The 18864-nt window shown below is 45.5% G+C and overlaps 2 protein-coding genes across 2 annotated transcripts; both read right to left on the minus strand.

The window, feature by feature from the left end:
- Window positions 1–621: 621 nt before the first annotated feature.
- On the minus strand, window positions 622–12068 carry pla2g15 (phospholipase A2, group XV). The gene is made up of 6 exons (XM_015339820.2): window positions 11702–12068; window positions 7520–7676; window positions 4149–4267; window positions 3550–3648; window positions 1995–2219; window positions 622–1220 (listed from the first exon to the last, which is right to left on the minus strand). The coding sequence occupies exons 1-6, from the start codon at window positions 11823–11825 to the stop codon at window positions 709–711; spliced, it is 1236 nt and encodes a 411-aa protein (XP_015195306.1). The 5' UTR covers window positions 11826–12068; the 3' UTR covers window positions 622–708.
- A 1605-nt stretch (window positions 12069–13673) lies between these two features.
- Window positions 13674–18349, minus strand: lcat (lecithin-cholesterol acyltransferase). Its single transcript, XM_006641321.3, has 6 exons — window positions 17985–18349; window positions 16909–17065; window positions 16385–16500; window positions 15923–16018; window positions 15060–15284; window positions 13674–14271 (listed from the first exon to the last, which is right to left on the minus strand). The coding sequence occupies exons 1-6, from the start codon at window positions 18139–18141 to the stop codon at window positions 13742–13744; spliced, it is 1281 nt and encodes a 426-aa protein (XP_006641384.2). The 5' UTR covers window positions 18142–18349; the 3' UTR covers window positions 13674–13741.
- Window positions 18350–18864: the final 515 nt, after the last annotated feature.

An 18864-nucleotide genomic window follows, 5' to 3' on the forward strand; every position in this document is an offset into this window, starting at 1 on the left:
AAAAAAAACAAGAGAGAAGAAATTGGATGAACCAAACACTTTGTATAATTTAGTCAAAAGCGCAGGTAAGAGTCTCGGCACTGGATTAGTAAATGAGGAAAAGGAGAAACAATGCTTGGAGCTCACTCGGAGTGTTCCTCTGTAAAGGAAATTCCTTAAAAACTTTTTTTTTTGTTGCTTTTCTGCTGAAAATTTGATAATGTCCACCAACAGATTGCATCAGATCTCCAAAATATCATGTGCTAAAATGTCCAATACCGCAGTTTAATCTTCTGTAGCTTTGTGGGACTGCAGCTCAAACACCTTCTGTGCTGAAATGACACTCTAGAGAGAATGGCTTCATCTGCGATTAAATTTGCAACCCGAAACACACACAACATAGTTTCACCCCCCCTGTGCTTCACCCTGTTACAGCTGGAGATGCGTCTTCAGCTTCTTGAGGCGTGGAAGTCGTGGCATGACAGAGATTTGGCAAAGTTAGCTGTGCTGAGGCGCGTCTGCGTCGACGTACAGGGAAATCTGTAAATCCGACAAATGGAATCGAATACAAAAAGCATCAAAACAGGCCTTGGCAACTACGGGCTTGGAAAGAGGCATCGTTTGAGGAACGATGTACCGGAGGCACTGGAGAACACACGGCTGTTTGCGCTTCACCGTGACAGATGGTTTGACCTGGCCGGGCGTCAGTGCTGGTCTGACACCGGGCCCTCAGGGCGAGAAGAGCACCTTCTTGATGTAGCTGACCGTGGTCTCGTTCTGGAGCATAGCGATGTGCTCGTTGCCCCTCAGCTCCTGCAGCTCCACGGGCTGTTTTTGGCGCCCCACCCAGCGCCGGCACTGCGTGGCGCTGAGCAGGTTGACGGTGCCGTCGCCGTCCCCGAACAGCACCTTGGGCTCCCGGTCGGGGAAGTCCGCGTAGACGAAGGACTCGGGCGTGTCCACGCCGCTGCCGTACAGGCAGTGCAGGGCCACCCCCGGGGGGTCCAGGCCGCTCACCAGCGGCTCCGTCTCCTGCCGCATCCGCCAGCCATCCTCGAAGTCCAGGTCGCGGTAGAAGCGCTGGTAGTCCCGCAGGGTGTAGTTGGTGGCGGGAGTGGTCACGAACACCTTGTCCGAGGGCCAGGTGTGGCTGTAGGGCAGCAGCCAGTTGGTGGAGACGGCCGAGCGCTGCTGAGCCCGGATCTTTAGGGGGCTGATCACCGGAATCCGGTTGTTGTCTCCTGAAGAAGAACACAGGAGAATGTCAGGTGGATGGAGACACACATAACCAAATCATCATCATCATCGTCGTCGTCGTCAAGTACGATGTTTGACCTCTCCCTCAGGTAGCACGTTTGGAAACCCTGCTTTGAGTTTGTTTTGGATTTCTTTCTTAAAGACTCATCCAACCCCTTGGTTTCGCACTTCTCTCTGTACTGGAGCTCTGGAGAATAACCAGTGCTGGCTCTCCTGTAAGCTGTGTGGAGCGCACGACTGGGACAAAGAGCTGGCGAGTGAGCTGGAGCTCCCTGCACCTGCCCACTTCCTGCCCTTTCCGTAAAAGCGTGTTTGCAGTAAGCTGACATGATCCGAAACCGGCAAGCCCGATCTGGGAGTGCATTCAAATAAAAAAATCGAACTAGAATAAGTGACATCCAGAATATTGTTCTTTGCAGTCTGATAATCTCTCTTCACTTTCAATACACCACATAGTGATGAATTCACCGTTGCTGAACTTAGCACAATCACCTCTACTTCTGTCTAACATAATACCCATTCAGTAGTAAAGAATGCAATGTCAAAAACAAATCATACAAAGCACATGCCTATACAAGAACAGATCTTAATAGCAGAGAAGTAATGACTTTACGATAATGTAATGGTGCATCTTGAAAGAACGAGACTGAAAAATGCTAGCGTCTGTAATAGTTTAAAACTACTCGACTTTCCCAGTCCTGAGCTGCCCAGGAAGCTGGTGCGAAGTCCTCCAGGAGCGCAGGCTCTGCTCGATGTACCTGTGGCCACCACGCGCAGGGTCTTGGCCACCCCTCCCCAGGGCGGCCCCAGCGCCACGTAGGCCTTGATGTACCGGTCCTTCCAGGCCTGCGGCTGCTGGTTGAGGAAGTAGAGGGTGTACATGTTGCCCATGCTGTGAGCAATCAGGACCACTGGGCCTCCGAAGTGCTCCGCCATCTCCTCGATCATCTTCTTCAGGGCGACAAAGTAGTCCTGGTTCTCATCTATGGGGGGAGCATAAGACTTTACATAGCACAGCTTCCTCGTGAAAAAACAAACCAACGTGCTGTGATGGACAGCGACTTGGTGACACCAGCCATGATCCATCTCAGCACTTAAGGACATCTGCTTGTGAAAATGAGTAAATAGACACTGACTGGAGGTCAGACTTACGGGTTCCTTTCTGGAAAGCACGAAGTCATTTTTTTTTTTTTTTTACAGGTTCCTAGTCTAGAATGTGCTGTAGGAAATAAATGTTACACATCGGACAGCCGGGCCATGTCTGTGTGAGAACTGCCAGAGAAAAGCCTGTAAGACACAGGAACACCTGTCAAGGTGTCACTCCGGCTTAGAAAACGCCTGTCAAGGTGCTCCCTCCATTTAAGTGTTCATGGGAAAGAAAACGGTATCTTTCAAAGAGAAAGAAACAGCTCCAACTACGGCAAATAATACATTTTTTTCCCCTCAAAATGTAAAAATAGGCCTAAGCAAATTAACATTGGCCAGTTTTTCAAAACGCTTTTGTATTTGTTCTCCTGGCAAGAGTGGATTGTCATTCACAATTGACGTGGGTAACAGCTGCCCTGTGGAGGGACTGCTATGCCAACAGAACCGGCAGACAGGACATCCACAGAGATGATACGTATAAATGATTCACCAACGGGCTTGTGTAGGGGACAGGCAGGTCAGTAAAGGTAGTACCCACTCTTACTCTAATTTAGTGCAGTTTTTGTTTTGGTTATTTTGGTAACTTGTTGATGAGCTGGAGATAAACGATGTGCTACAGAGATGCGATATTCACTGTTCAACAAAGTCTCACAGTATTAAATTGTTGTCATTAACCCATGAACCCAGATGCATATTCCAGCCCAGGGCTTCACTTTCCCTTCAGTTCACATGGAACCAGTCTGGTGTGAACCGATGCCAACCGGTTTGAAAATAAACCTGCTCTCTCAGTTTTAACCACAATTCTTGCTTCTCTTTATTCTGCTATATAAAACACTGCCACATGGTGCTAGCAAAAGCTGACTGACATCAGTTCCCTTGCTTCTATCCTTAACATACAGCCCAAGACTTCACAACTGTCCAGCAGAGAAATCAATCTAAGCTTGTTCTGGACATCTGTTGTATGTCAATAATACACCACAGCACTCCATTTCATGCTGTGTTAACGAGCAAATGGCCACTGTCTAATACCTACAGCCGGTAATAAGCAACAGCCATCTCCTTGTTCACACAAAACAGAACTACAATTTGGAGCTACTTATAATGCGACTCAGGGGTGCTGAATGACCAGTCAACATCTGGGCCAGCTGCACCGGCCCCACTACTCACTGGGAGCCTTCCTCCAGTCATACGGGGCGCCGCGCACGTCGTAGTCCCGAGTGTATCCCCAGCCCACCAGCGACTGCACGATTGTGTAGAAGTACATGCCTGGAACAGAAATACAGCTCCATAAGTCATGGGTCTCACTTGCTTTACCAACTCAGTCACCTCCTCTGGGGACCGACATCAAGTTACAGATGAACACTGTAAAAATAAAAAAAGGGGGGTTGGAGTGGTGGCTCTGTGGCTCAGGATCTGCGCCTGTGGCTGGAAGGTTGCCGGTTCAAATCCAGCAGCCGGCAAAGGAATCCTACTCTGTTGGGCTCCTGAGCAAGGCCCTTAACCCCAGCTGCTCCAGGGGCGCTGTACAATGGCTGACCCCGCCCTTTGACCCCAGGCTTCTCTCCCTGTCTGTGTGTCTCATGGAGAGCAAGCTTTGGTATGCGAAAAGACAAAATCCTAATGCGAGAAATTGTATAGGGCTCCAAATGAGATCTTATCTTATCTTACACACACCAGCAGAAATCGGGCCTATCCCTTTGCAGTGCATTCTGGGTCAGACCGCCACTGCTGCAGTCCTCTGGCGCGCGGAGGTGAGGCCCACTTACCCAGAGCGTGCTTGCTGGGGTCCAGGTACTCCAGCGGATAGGTCTGCCCAAACCCCGGCACCCGGACATCCACTCCGGGGGGGGCTTCTGTCCTGTTGCTGGTTCGGTTGTAGATCAGCCTGAATGTGGGCAACAAGTCGCACCCTTCCGTCACTCAAGCAGCAACATTCCTGTTCATCTTCTTCCGTCTCAGGCTACCCCCCACCCCTCAGCGAGCTTTCCAAGTGCATGCAAACGGATATATTTATCAGTTATATGTTGCATATTTAGGTGTCAAAAATACGTGTCTGTTGAAGAGACAGACACATGCAGAGGGCAGCGTGCTGGGACCCAAGTCACACTGCCTGCTGCACAGCACCTTCAAGACCATTTTCTTGACAAGACCAGCTCGCTTCTTTTTAAATAAAATCCCACATTTCCATGGAAGTTAGCAGGAAAGCACAATCCACAAAGGTTTAGGCTAATTTAAGGAAACTAAAAGTGCCAGGAGAAGACCAGAGGATCCACCTTCAATCACTTAAAAAAGGCAGGTTACAGTCTCTAGATCTTGGCTCTTCATTCTACTTCATTTACACACTCAGGCTCTACATGACAGAGGTAATCTTGCCTAAATCAATCCATTACAGGCACATGTGGTTTCAATCAAGCAATAAGACTCACGTGGGAGCCTTATGACTTTTCCATTTGCTGTTTTTTTGCTGCAGGGCAAGAAAGCTTTCCACTGCCCCTAGTCATGTGACACCGTGCATAATCAAACAGCACATGTTGGGTTTCTGGATTCCTTCTGTGCTGGGAAGACGTATGATCCTTTAATCACAGCTTTGAAAAGCATGACTTATGAAATTTGCATTTGTAACTGAACATGGTGAACAGATAAAAGGCACACTGCATCTAGTTGCTCGAACATTTTGTAGGCTCACGTACCTCATTGAACCTCTTGTTGTGAACAGTCAGTATTCCCTTGCCTATTTTAGCTGGATAGTTTTCAGGTAGTTCCTTAGATCTTCAGTGATACTCTGAGGATCTGTTACCATTTTGCACTGAGAGAAGCAGAAATAACATCTGTCTCTGTCTTTGCTTAATGTCCTAACTATTCACAGAAACTGACCAAACCTGACTGACACCCATTACCCACAGCACAGCTATGTCATTTCTGCAGGTTCACAATGTTGCAGCTCCTCTTGTTGCACCAAAGTGTGATCATGTCACTCTTGTGTGAGCCACACTGCACTGGCTTCCTGCCAGTATCTGAGTTGGGTTTAAAATGTCAGCTTCTATGTAGTCTACAAGCATCTTCGGCACATCACACCTTTGTTCCTGCACCCTCTTTGTTCTCTCAGACCTTCTGATGTTAGTCCACCAACTGACTGGTGGTCAGTAAACCAGGAGCAGAGGGAAAGCAAACATTTTTTTACACCTCTGAAAGTCTTCTCCCTAGGAGATACCAAAACGTTCCCATATTCAATAATGTTCCCTTAATCTGCTGGGCTGTAGGTCTTTCCTGCTCTCCCAGACTACTGTGTGAAAGTCTGGGGGAGAAAGGAAGCCAGTTGATTTGATAAATCCTGAGACAAAGAGCTGCTCCTCACCAGTCTGCCGTAGAAGCATGAGGGAGCTGGGAGCAATATCAGACTGGCCTCAACTGACACAGGGCTTTCTAGTTTTCATCTCACAGGTCCTCCCAGAGTCCTAACTGAACTAATTACTCATACACTTGTCAGTCATGCCTAAGGGTTTATCTGCCATGGTGTTACAGAGAATTGGAAAGCCTGCCATCACTTGCCCACACAGCTTCTGACCATAATCTGCACAGCCTGTGTTTTTGGTACATTGATTGTAACATCATTTTAAAACCTTTACTTTGATTTCTGACTTCCTCTCCCAAAACCACAGTCTCTGAGGTCAATGCGTCTTACTTAGGTATTACATCCTACTAAAAAGTTTCAGAAAAGAGCTCCAGGGAAATCCATAATGTAATCAAGATAGAAAATCCATTTCATTGAGGGCTTAATGAAATTAGAGTTAGTGTAGGAAATGAAATGTGCTAGACCTGGATCTTGAGAAAGAACTCAAAAACTAAGCTTTGAGAGTGCTGGTTGTGATATCAGGGTGTTAGTTGCACACATCTCTGTTGTGTTCCTGACAAAAAGAAGGGTTTTAATATAGTGAATTGGACCGAGATACTCTGCGGATAGATTGTTGTGCCTAAAATAAATTATAACAGAGGTTTATGAAGTATGAAAAGTTTTTAAGTGTAAACATGAACAGGCGAGAATAATTTACTTGTGCATTTTTGAAGACACTCTGACAACGCCAACCAACAATGTTTTTCCATAGGAGCACTGTGGTCATGATTCACATCAGATCTTTATAAGTGGTTGAGTACTGGCCTGGGTGACGACAGATTGCAAAAGACAAGCCCAGATGTACACATCAGCCAAAAATAGGGGAACTATCTGACCATCTGCAAGCTGCTGTGCAAATTCCGAGAGAACAGAACGAAATGAGCCTCTGCATCACGCAGATAACACAGTATCGATTTTAGAACTGGTAAATATGAAAAGCTACAGAGAATTACAGCAGATATAAGAAATCGAAAACCTATATTCTGAAAGATGATGAAATATAGCACAGGCAAGGCATTGTTACGATGTACAAAGCCTGCGTTAGATAATCTTACAAATTAATTTTCACTTCAGGACACCGTAGAAAACTGATACCAGCGCCTCAGAGAAAGCAAACCAGATTTATTGCATGGCTAGACAGCATCAGTTATTATGAAACAGCATAGATGTGCAGATAATCCCATCTCCCATCTGGCAACGGGCAGGCGGGGTTATTTTTTTCAGACCACAACTATCTCCACATATCTGGTGACATATCAGGCCTGTATTACATCACTGCCTGAAATACCTTTGGTATGTTGTTGTTCTTTTGCAACAGACTTCCATCACGGTTGACAAAACATGACCACACGGAAAGTTACAGTGGAACTACTCTAGCAACTAACCAGTAAATCTGTCTGGTACATTTACCGTCTGCTGTAAAACACAGTATAAATACTGTGGACAAAGCAACCAAATACTTCTTCAATCAACAGCCAAACTGTTAGCAACCACAAAGGACAGTGCCAGTAGCAGGCAATGAGCAGTAGCAGAATGGGGTGGGACTGGGTTACAAATGGTTCAGGATCTACAAAACATGGACAATGTCCTGTTAGAGCTGTCCCTTCCGCTTGCAGAGGCCTAGTGTCACACAGTGGTAGTTCCTAACATTAGCCAGTGTATGCGCTGTCGTGGCCTAACCTTCCACAGATTACCAGGGTTTTGTATGGGCCCCTAGTGAGAGGACGGCCTCAGGATCGCTCTCACCGTATGTTGTCAATCCAGCAGTCGATGGCGAAAGGGACAAGAAGCTCCAGGTTCAGCCAGAGAGTGAAGTAGTCCTCCGTCTTCTTGTAGCAGACATAGTGCACCACACTGGGCTTGTCCAGCTTGGCCTCCAGCTGGTTTCCCAGGTCACCCGGGACTGAAAGGCACAATAACACAAGACAAGTGAGGGGTTCCAATCGAGCAGAGGGCCGCTGGCAAGTCTTGCTCGTATGGCTGCTCGGAGCTTGAAGAATGCACAGGATAGATCCCAGAAAAACTGCTATAACACAAAACATCTGCCTTATCTAACAGGATTAAGGCAAGAGTGACATGACTGTACCTCTGTTTTAGTTCATCAGTACACAACTACAGGTGCAAATACTGGAGCCCCATATCTTTCATTACTACACTAGAGCACCTTCAGCACCTTCTTTTAGGACAAATGACTCTTAATGTTAAATTGAAGAGGCATCACTGAAAAAAGTACATCTGACTGTTGACTATGCTACCTGAGTGAATATGCTGGTTACACAGGGTAACACGTTAGGTGTCAGAACTATGTTCTACCTTTCTCGGTATTAAATTTAACAGGGTATACGCAAGAGTTCAAGACCAAGGTAATAAAAAACAAAACTCACATTTAAATAAAATTCCAACTCCGCCCTCTCAAATATCAGTGGCCTGTATGTCTACAGCCAGTTATTTGAGAATTAATCTTTTATGAGGAACTATCAAAAGCCTTCTGATTATAAAGAGAATCAGTCAGCTGAGCTGGAACCAGGCTGCATGAAAACACTGTTACACAACCAGTTTGCCTAGACCGGCTCTTTGCTTTCCTGACTTCCCAAATTCCAAGATCCTTTTGCTAAAAGGAGCTCACAACCCAGGTGCTTGAACTCAAAATAAAATGCAAAATATATACCGCATCACACCCAAAACCACTTGGACTCAAGCAAATGCTTAACAGCAGAAGGTCAGACTATGGTTTTTAGGTTGCTCCTGAAATATTCTGAACTTTCTACCTCAGCTGATTACAACATCTGGCCTGTTTACCTGCATGAGCTCTGCAAAATATTGCATAAAAATGTGCTGAATCTGCTTTCACTGAAGTGTACTTGGACCTTCTCTTAAACAGCAATGTAACCTCACAGAGGTCATTCGTTTTCTTTTCACAGAAGATCCCTCGCAAAACAAATTCAGAGACATCCAAATTTCACACGGGGATTTTCCAAGACCCTTGCTCACAGCAAAACAGTCACCTGTCTTTTGTGAAAATCACTATAAAGATTAAGGGTGCAATCTAGCATTGGGTACTCAAAAAACATTTAAGAAGTATTTCAGATTCGATTTTGATTGTATTTGGAAACCAGAAAAGACGCACTTGTACTGCCAAAGAGGTAAAAATGGTCCTATCTTTAGATTATGGTTTATAAATAAAGGTTTAACATATTTCTCTAATTGTACATTTTTATGAGCTGTACATTTTCAGCACTGATGAGCCCAAAACTCAAAACAAAACTGAAAGGAAGCAATTTCCAGCAATGAATGCAACATGATTGCTCAAGGCATTTCTTTTTGGGGAATCATTACCCAACACTGGAAAACGCTAAAAAAAAATCCATTTCAGTCTTTCAGAACTTTTCTTGTAATTCACAGGGGCTAACCAGGACCTTGACGACTGCAGGGACCAGAGCTACCGCAGATGATCCACCACTGTTCCCCCTGGAGGGGAACGGACTCCCACACCAGGCCACAAGGACCAACAAGAGGAACAGCACTGCAACTCCTACCCACAGGACAGGAGGAGAGCACTGGAGAGAGGAACTCACAGCACGGAAGACTTTCATAAAGGCTGCAGGAAACAGTCATTCGGCGTGGAAGGTGGAATTGAAAAGGACTGGCAAATTTGGGGAGGATTGTGAACGGATAAGGCTGAGGGTTGCAATCAAGCAAGTGACTATTTTAGTTAGAAATCTGTGATTTATGCAAGAACAAGCAATTAACAACTGAATACACAAGGCAAGATTTCTTCTCTGTTCTGCCAGATGGGGGGCTTTCACTTCTTCCCATCAAGATGAACCACAACAGGAAGGGCACAGGCATCAGCTGATTGCTTGGCCCATCTGGTCTGTTAAGTAGCTAGCAGCTAATTGATCAAAAGATCTCATCCATGTTTTTTTTTTGAGTGAAGCCAATGTATCAGCTTCAAGCACATGGCTGGGCAGCTCGTTCAGATACTCCCACTACCCTTGGGGTGGAAAAAAAAAAAAGATACAGGAGGTATCACTGGTGGCTCATTACCACTCCCTTCACGGGGACAGCAATAGAAAGTCGTCACAGGGCTTGGACGTGTAGTTGAAGTAGCAGAATTTAATTCCAGGGATGTTAAATTTATGCCCGCATGGTGGTACAGTGGCCTGTTTTGCTGCCTGGAGCTCTTGCTTCTATTCCACACCTGGAATGCTATCTGTGTGGAGTGTGAATGTTCTTCCCCCCATGTTTGTGCAAGTTCCCTCCAGGTGCTCCGGCTTCCTCCCACAATCCTAGGACATGCTGGTAGGTTAACGGGCTTGTCTGCCTGCTTGCTGGGGCACACTCTGGCACCCCTAACTTCTGATCGGGAGACGAGGTTAGAAAACGGATAGATGGATGCTTAAGTTACACAAAATTCGAGAAAGTTAAAGTAAAACAAAATTAAAATGACAAGTCTGTGGGAGAGCTAAGTGAACCCCTCTTGTTTCTTAAGTTTTAAAATACCAGTTATTCTTCTACAACCTCTGACAGTTGTACCTCTGTGCCACCCCCGTTCCAATATAACTGAGCTGAAGTGTCTTCTCTGCAGCTCTGGGAGGCGCAGAAAATTTCACTTCTGCTTGGAGAGGAAGCTGAACTTCAGATGAAGAGGAACATGCAGTTAATGGTCCCAGGCCTGTGTAAACCGCTACACAAATATTAAACCACACAGCCAAAGGCAGGAGCTGCTCAAAGCTATCAGGTGCATAACAACCCACTGAGTATTTACAATAGCATGTAACTATTTGCTTGATAAGAAACCTTGGAAAGATTCCGCCAGACACTTTCAACAGCTCTTGAGGAACTGTGGTATTTCAATTAAACTCGAGTTCGAGGACATGAGAATTTCTCACGCCATTTAAACTATACAAGAGTCATACAGGGTGTATTTAATACGACGATGGCGGAGAGCAGGAACAATAAAACAGGATATATTACATATTTTCTTGAGAGTTGAGTTCTGAGAAGTGTTGGGGTGAAAAGCACCGTCAAACACTTCTCTGTACCTGGGAGGCAACTGCTGACAAACCTGGCATCTATTTTCTATTTCGTCACATTTGTGGCAATGTGTTTGTGTGTAAGGTTGTGTGTGAGGGAGGGAACTTGGCCTCAAAAAGCAGGTGTGCTAATAAACACATAAGGCGAGTTACACAACACCCCCCTCACCAAAGCACGGGCAGCGGACAGCAGTGCCGCAGCTGGTAGTCTTCATGTTCCAGAGCCACGGCCTGCAAGCCGAGGGGTTTCAGGTTGTGAACATATCGGAAACTAAGGACGGCGTCCGTGTCCTGATAAAAGTGGTAGCCAGTTAGAAACAGCCGACTAGAGAACCCAGTTGCGTTAGCTAGACACGCACCACAAAAAAAAAGAACTTTAATGACCCTATAACGAAGTTATACAGAGAAAACGTTTAGAAAGATCGTTTAGATGAGGTTTAATCGTCTCTCCCACCCCGTCCTTCCGTAAACAGCTCTCTGACAATGCACCATGCTGCGATCAGGAAACCCGAATGTAATTAAGAGTTACCAGTACATTTCTCCCGGGGACAGTCATATGACTAGCCCCGAGCTGCCAGACATCTGCCCAGGGAGAAACATTATTACCTTCCGAGTTAGAGACAACCTGTAGGGGAAACTTTTCATCCACGAAGACATTATGAAGAGGGGGTAGATACTGTAGTTCCCACCCTCAACCTGAAACTCTCTGTCCCTCATTAACAGAGCAACTAAATATACAGTCACTCTTAACCTCCGTGTTTCTCTATGGTAAAGTCTCAGAAGTAGACGACACTCCTGCTGTGTTACACAACTTGAAGCAGAAAACTCCGCTCCGCAGACCGTTTCTTTGTGTGAAGACGGTATAAAACACAACGATATAATTGATACTCACTCAGAACTACAGGCGGCCGCTCCGAACACACGTCGCCAGAGCATTTCCGAACAGGACTACCGACACATGATGAGACAAAAAACACGTTAATCAAGAGCAGAATCACCGCAGGACTGGACACCATCTCTTCCTCAGGCACATACCGCGGTAGTTATAACACACCGGGTATTGTTAAATCCAAAGACCGAACCTCGCTACTGTGTGTCAAGCACGTTTGCTTGAGCAGACGGGACAGTCAAAACCCGTGATCGGCCGGTCTCCACTAAGAAGCAACAAGACTAAATTACTGACCCAACCCGCTGAGGTTGTCAGGCTAAGAGTGAACAACACCGCTGAATTTGTACTGGGTACCCGTCCGACAAGTCTCCACTAGACTCCCGCAGAGAGCATCGAGCGTGCAGATGGTGGAGGGGGGGGAGGAGGAAAAGCAATCGATACCAAATATCCTTTTTTAAACAGGTATACGTAACCAAGGGAAAACGATGGAATAATAACTCTTCATTGAATGATTAATTATACACGTATCGTTCCAGAAGATATCTGTCTCCTGATTCTATGTGGAGCTCTTCATTCCCTTACCTTTCTCCATATACACGATGCAGTCAGTGCATTGTACACAGACAGATGGCAGCCTTGATTTTTTTGTTGACAGTCTTCCCTGTTTCTGCTTTCCCTTCACTGCAATAAATGTGATTCCCTGTTAAGGCATCGTCATCTCACAGCAGAGTACATTGATTTCACGGTCTCATCCTCACCCCCTCACCCCCCCACCGTTAAGCAATTTGTAAGATTTACAGCACCAGGGTATGCTGTAGTCTCTGCATCACCAAGTGCAAAAAGAGAATCACTCTCTTCTTGGGCTGTGGGATGCCCCAGCCCGTTTCAGACTCACCCATGGCAGCAGCTGGTACCCACCTGCACCGCTGGAGTGCCCAGAAGGCACTCATGTACAATTCAAGTCCACGACCCTAGTGGAATTGAGTCTTGATGACAATTTTAAAAGTTAACCAAAGATCTGAAACTGTACTTAATTCAAGTTAACAAAAATATAGAGGTCATTGTGTGAAATTAAGACTCCTCTAGGTCACAGCAATGTTACTAAGCTCACCTGTGTATCTTATATGTGACAAACTATATTGTTGCATTTATTAGAGTGTAAACATACTGTACAAGAATTTGAGCTAAGGTGTCTACAAGAACTATCGCCAGCAGCCATATCACCCTGCAACTGGCAGCCCCCTAAAGCTCAGCAGCCTGGTCAGTACCTAGATGGGAGACCTCCTGGGAAAGACTAAGGTTGCTGCTGGAAGATGTATTAGTGGGTCCAGTAAGGGGTACTCACTCTGCAGTCTGTGTGTCCTAATGCCTTAGTATCGTGACAGAGACACGATACTTTAAAAAGGCGTCATCCTTTGGATGAGATGTAAAACAGAGGTCCTGACTCTGTGGTCATGAAAAATCCCAGGGTGTTTCTTGAAAACAGAGTTATCCTTTTCCTAGCCAAATTCCCCATTGGTCTTTACCAATTGGCCTCCAGATAATCCCCATGTATGAGTTGGCTTGTTACTCATGTATGAGTTGGCTTCATCACTCTGCTCTCCTCCCCACTGATAGCTGGTGTGTGGTGAGAGTACTGGTGCACTATGGCTGCCACATCATCCAGGTGGGGCTGCACATTGGTGGTGGTGGAGGGGATCCCCATTACCTGTAAAGCGCTTTGAGTGGAGTGTCCAGAAAAGCACTATATAAGTGTAAGGAATTATTATTATATGTGTACACAAGAATGTTTGTGATTCCTCTGTTTTTTGCTAAGTGGGTTTGTGCTGGAAAGATGGAAAAACACTATCAAAATTACGTTGCAAAAAACAACTTCAAGAGACTTCATCAGTACTCCACACTCTGCTCCTCCACTGTCCCAGGACAGAAAACTGTTCTGTCGCTGCAAATTTTACTATGTGTCTCAACAAAATACAACATTCTAAAAATATTTTATTTGAATAATTACAGTTTAGACCTATTACATCGTTCGGAGCCCTGGGGCTATGGCCCTTTGTACTTCCCTTCCAGGATCTCCTGGATTAAGGTGAGGGCTCTGTCGTTAAAGACAATGTCCAGGTGAGCCATGCCCTTCAGCTCGATAATGTGGACCGGCTCCTCTTGCTTTCCCACCCAACGCTTGCAGAGCTCCATGCTGCGGCTGTCGACGGTGTCGTCGCCGTCGTCGTAGACGATGTCCACGGGATCCGCGTTGGGGAAGTTCTCGTCATAGATATAGGTGACCGGGGTGGGTAAGCCCACTCCGTACATGCAGTACACCTCCACGCCAGGAGGGGGCAGCCAGGCTGTGAGGTTCCTGGTGTCTTCCCACATGTGCCAGCCGTCTTCAAAGTGGATGTCCTTGAAGAAGCGCTGGTAGTCCCGGTAGGTGTAGTTGTAGCTGGGTGTGGAGATGAAGGCGTGGTCGGTCGGCCAAGCCTGGTCCGTGGGGATCATCCAGGGGTTGGTAGTTGTCATCCTCTGCTCTTCGCGGATTTTGATATTGGATACCAGAGGAATCCCATCGTTTTCTCCTGCCAAGACAAACCTCTGTCAGCGCTTCAAATGCCTTTGTGTTTTAGTTAAACAACTTTATAAAGTGTGAGTATGAAACCAAGGAAAATAAAGAAGTTTAGTGTGTACTAAATTCTCTGCATTCAAATCCAGGCTCATATTCGACTCTCCTGATCTAAAAGAGCCTTTCATTTCAGTACAGGCTAGTACACAAAGTATCTCCTTAAGGTTAAACTACACTGGTATTCGTGGAGCTGCACTTTTAATGTGCTGTGTTGTCTATTGGTCTTTCAGCCAACAAAGACAGGAAACAAATTATTTCTGAAGGATTTCAAGCACATTTTTAAGTATAAATATCAAGAAGATAAATGGGTGACTAGTGGAAATTGAATATACTGAAGCTAATAAAGATAGGGTAAGACTTCTTCTTTTTTTTCTATTCATTTTCATCAAAATTCTAAGCAGTTACCAATTACATTGCCTGGTTCTCTATTTTGCTGTGGTGAGGGCAAACTGGCCATCTTTGCCATAGTGCAGGTAGCTCATCCACAGAGGATTAAAGATGAACGTCATGTGGATTCATGCAGAGATATTTTCAAGCATTTCCATAGTCAGCTGAGCTGATTGTGACCATATACTGTACATGACAAGACACGTTGGTGCCAAACATACACCAGGATGTCTCAGTGTCAGCCGTGGTTAGTGGTTTAGTCATAGATGTGAATGTTCCTGTTTTGGGAAGAGAGCCCCAGTCCAGACCAGGCGGTCAGGCCTGAGGCGCCACCCCAGTCGTCTGTCTTTGACCCACCTGAAGCAAGGACGCGGAGGGGCTTCACTGCGCCCCCCCAGGGGGCCCCCAGCGAGATGAAGCCCTTAATGTAGCGATCCTTCCAGTGCTGCGGCTGCTCGTTCAGGAAGTATAGGATGTAGTTGCTGCCCATGCTGTGTCCCAGCAGGTAGACAGGCTGCTGGTACTCAGAGTACATCTGCTCCACCAGCTCTTTCAGTTTTGCAAAGTACTCCTCTTGCTCATCTATCAGGCACAAACCAGACACCTGACAATCACCCAGCTGGACCAACAGTTTTCTTCTAGCATTTTACTTTGGGTTCCTGACCTTCATTTCAATAATTATCCCTCTAGAGTAATTCTCAGTGGGAATCACTTAGTTCTTAGTACATCAGCTGCATTTCTTAAAGGCACTGGCATTGCTCTTTGTGAAGGGATGATAAAGTTACTCATTTCATTAAACAGCACTTCTATCCAATGATGCCAGTAAAAACAATTGATTAAAACTATCAATATTATTTCATCACGAATTTAGAAGGCTGGCACATTTATCCAAGACAAGTCGCTTGAATTAGTACAATTGAACTGGGTATTGCCAGGCTGACCATAGCGACCTCTGGTGGTAAGTAGTAGTGGCAAGGCTATTTCATGTTCACAAGTAGTCAAGCCCTCAGCAACCCTCACTTCCCAGTGCCAGGTGTTCAGGAATTGCGGAGGGTGATATAATGTAGATGGCAGAATGTACAGTGACAGATGTTGTATAAAATATATTATACTGTGAATTAAGCACAAGATGTGCGATTCATAATCACAGCAAACCTCTCCTTCTCTGAGATTTTTATGTGCCGTGGGGGTTCAGTACTGCATTGAGGCCTGACACTCACTGGGCGCAATTCTCCAGTCGTACGGCGCTGCACGAATGGTCTCATTCCGGACGTATCCAAAATTCACCAGGTGCTCCACCATGGTGTGGAAATAACCTGCAAGACAACAGATTTGTGGTCACAGTCCATTCTCATATGACAAATGCAAAAGGTGATCAATTAATTAGTCTGTGGAAGTTCTCAAAAGGGCATGTCATTTGCTTGAATTCCCCTGTTAAATGTCCAAGAGGAAATACAGGCTATTCACCATATGAGGCTATTTAACCCTTCATTATCTGAATGTATTTCTGACACTCCTTGAAAAATATGTACCTAAATAATATAATACCTAAAATATACCCATAAATGCATTTGGTTTTAACATGTCCGTTGGTATGTTTTTCCAGTCCTATCTAAAATATTGTAATGGTGTATAACAATTGTATCATTGTATTGTATTGTATTGTATGTAGAGCTGCACACCTGTTAGCTTGTTGGTGTCCAGAAATTCCACAGGGTAGGTCTGGCCAAATCCGGGTACTCGAATCTCTACTCCAGGGGCATTGGAGCTTTTCCGGGTTGTCCTGTTGTACACAATCCTGAAATGACACAGATTCTGATCAGTCAGAGGAAGGCTGGTCTGTTTCTGTTGATGTAGGCAGATGCAGATGCAAAGTAACTTAAGGCACTTGTTTTGAGGTGGAGGTGAAGCTTGGATTGGGATTCACTGGTGGTTTCACCCAGCTGTCTGATCACCAGTGAGGCGTGGTTCAAGAGAAGCCTCCGTGCTTGGATCAATTCTGATCAGAACTGAAGGTGCAATGAGTGGGAAGAGGGACAATGTCTCAGATTTCTGGTTCCTGGTTTTGGGCTCTCTTGAGTGAAGAGGCAGATGAGAGCAGTGGGTGTTTGTTGACAATGAGCCCTTTTCCCCTGACGAAAGGCAACACAAATGGTGAGGTTGGTGGCAACAAAGTGAGAGCTACGACACGACGGTGCTACTGTACCGGATGTTATCTATCCAGCAGTCGATGCCAATGGGCATAAACATGTTGAGATCGATCCAGATGGTGAAGAAGTTCTCCGTCTTCCTGTAGCACAGCCAGTGCACCAGGCTGGGCTTGTCAATCCTGGCTTCCAGCCGGTTTCCCAGGTTTCCTGGCACTGTGCAGTGGTAAGAGGTCACAGGTCAGAATGCTTTACATGCCTCCTTTCAATTTATTCCCCTATTTTTGGAGTGAGTTACTGTAAATGATTCATCGTGATTCTCGTTCCCAGTTTTTCCCTTGTGTCTAACTTTAAAAAAGAATGCAAGGACAGAGGGTGATCACAACTAAAGGAGGTTAACTCCCATCTTATTTGTTGGACTTAAAGTAGAACTGTGTGACTGAGTCTTATCCAGATGTATCCTAGGGAGCCAGTTAGGAGGGACAGGTGGTAAATCTCTGAGCAAAAAAGTATCTTCTACTTTCAGTCTAAATAGGTCCATCATCTACTCTGAACTTCCTTACACAGATTTGTCCAAAAGTGCAACAGTATAGTACAGCATGCTGTATGAGACACCCCTGGCAAGCTGTGCTCACAGCTTATCAGTGCAAATGAAACCTGAACAGTCAAGTGTTAAAAATGCAGGCCGAAACCGGGGTCATGTCCAACTGATAGTATCTCCACTCTGAGAAAAGCTTTGACTACAGGTCTGTATAATAATAGTATCTTCAGAGGCTATTTTAGAAGCTGTTGTATAGTGCAGGATATTTGTTGTGGTGAATGATAAATGAAGTAGAAACAACCAATTCTCAGTCTGAGTTCACTATTCATAGAACACCCACTGGAATCGCAAAGATGCATACGATATTCCCTACTTTTCACAAAACACATGTTCCCAAAACAAAAACCTATTTCTGAAACCTAACAGCAGGCCTTTGTGTCATTATTTAACGCTCCTGACTGCATTAACAAACCAGCTGAAAGAGCACGGCTTTCGGTAGGTTTGAATGCATACTTTCGAAAAATGCTCCTGGAATACAAAAAGGCCGCCACTCCTCCGGAGACCCGGAACCCGACTGCCCTCCCTGACACTCACCTAGGATGAGAGGCGGGGTGCTGTTCGTCTGGGACTCTCTGGGCTCGACGCTGGGAGGAAAGATGACATTGAAGAGCCAGAATCCGGGCGAAGGCCGGGGGAAGACACCCAGAACCAGCAGCAGAAGCAGAGGCGACACAGAGGTGCGGCGGCCCATGATTCTCTCTCTCGCTGCTGCGCTGATGAGCCTCTGCAGCTGTCTTATCAGGGCCAATGGAGAAAAAGGCTGCGAGGGCAGAGTCTCTGGCAGAAGCTCTCCCACGCTGGAAGCCCAGTGTACGCACTCAGCACCCTGTAGGCCAGTGGAATGCTCCAGTCAGATCTCACCACCACCTGAATACTGATGAGACTCCGGCTTTAGACATCGTTGACAAATCACAAGCTTTTTATCTGAGCTCTGGCTAGAGTAAACAATTTCTATGCAATGTTTTACACCGAGGGGCAAGCCTAGCCTTTCAGAGGAGGACAGTGGGCCAAAAAGGAATCACTCTGTGCTAGAAATCTTCTGCCTGGGATGGGCAAGTCCAGACTTTAAGGGTTACAGATGCTTCTCGCAATAATTTGACCTCATCTCTCAATTACTCCTCTCAGCTTTTTTATTTGGTTAAAAAATAAAAAAGTATTTTATTTATTTCAAATAAAACAGGTATTTTATTAGGTATTTTTGGTATTAAATACTTATTTTATACAAGCTGTTATTTTGCTCCATTCTGACATTATTCAATTAACTCTGAATGTTGTTTTAATGCAGTCACTCAGAACAATGCTATCTTGTCTCAAGTTGAAGAAATGCGCTCCAGGTTTACTGGTGAATTACTGGAATATTGAATTGAATATATATGTAACTGCTAATTGTGTGGCCCGGTGGACTTGAATGTGG

The sequence above is a fragment of the Lepisosteus oculatus genome, chromosome 20 (genome assembly GCF_040954835.1).
Source record: "Lepisosteus oculatus isolate fLepOcu1 chromosome 20, fLepOcu1.hap2, whole genome shotgun sequence".
Classification (NCBI taxonomy): Eukaryota; Metazoa; Chordata; class Actinopteri; order Semionotiformes; family Lepisosteidae; genus Lepisosteus; species Lepisosteus oculatus.

Excerpts from the sequence above, each read along its gene's own strand:
- lcat (XM_006641321.3), bottom strand. The coding sequence starts at position 18,141 with ATGGGCCGCCGCACCTCTGTGTCGCCTCTGCTTCTGCTGCTGGTTCTG. Across the intron at positions 16,501-16,908 it reads TGCTGGATAGATAACATCCG|GATTGTGTACAACAGGACAA; the intron begins GTACAGTAGCAC and ends GTGTCATTTCAG. Across the intron at positions 16,019-16,384 it reads GGACACCAACAAGCTAACAG|GTTATTTCCACACCATGGTG; the intron begins GTGTGCAGCTCT and ends GTTGTCTTGCAG.
- pla2g15 (XM_015339820.2), bottom strand. The coding sequence starts at position 11,825 with ATGGTGTCCAGTCCTGCGGTGATTCTGCTCTTGATTAACGTGTTTTTT. Across the intron at positions 7,677-11,701 it reads GCGGCCGCCTGTAGTTCTGA|TCCCGGGTGACCTGGGAAAC; the intron begins GTGAGTATCAAT and ends TGTGCCTTTCAG. Across the intron at positions 3,649-4,148 it reads CCCCAGCAAGCACGCTCTGG|GCATGTACTTCTACACAATC; the intron begins GTAAGTGGGCCT and ends TTTCTGTTCCAG.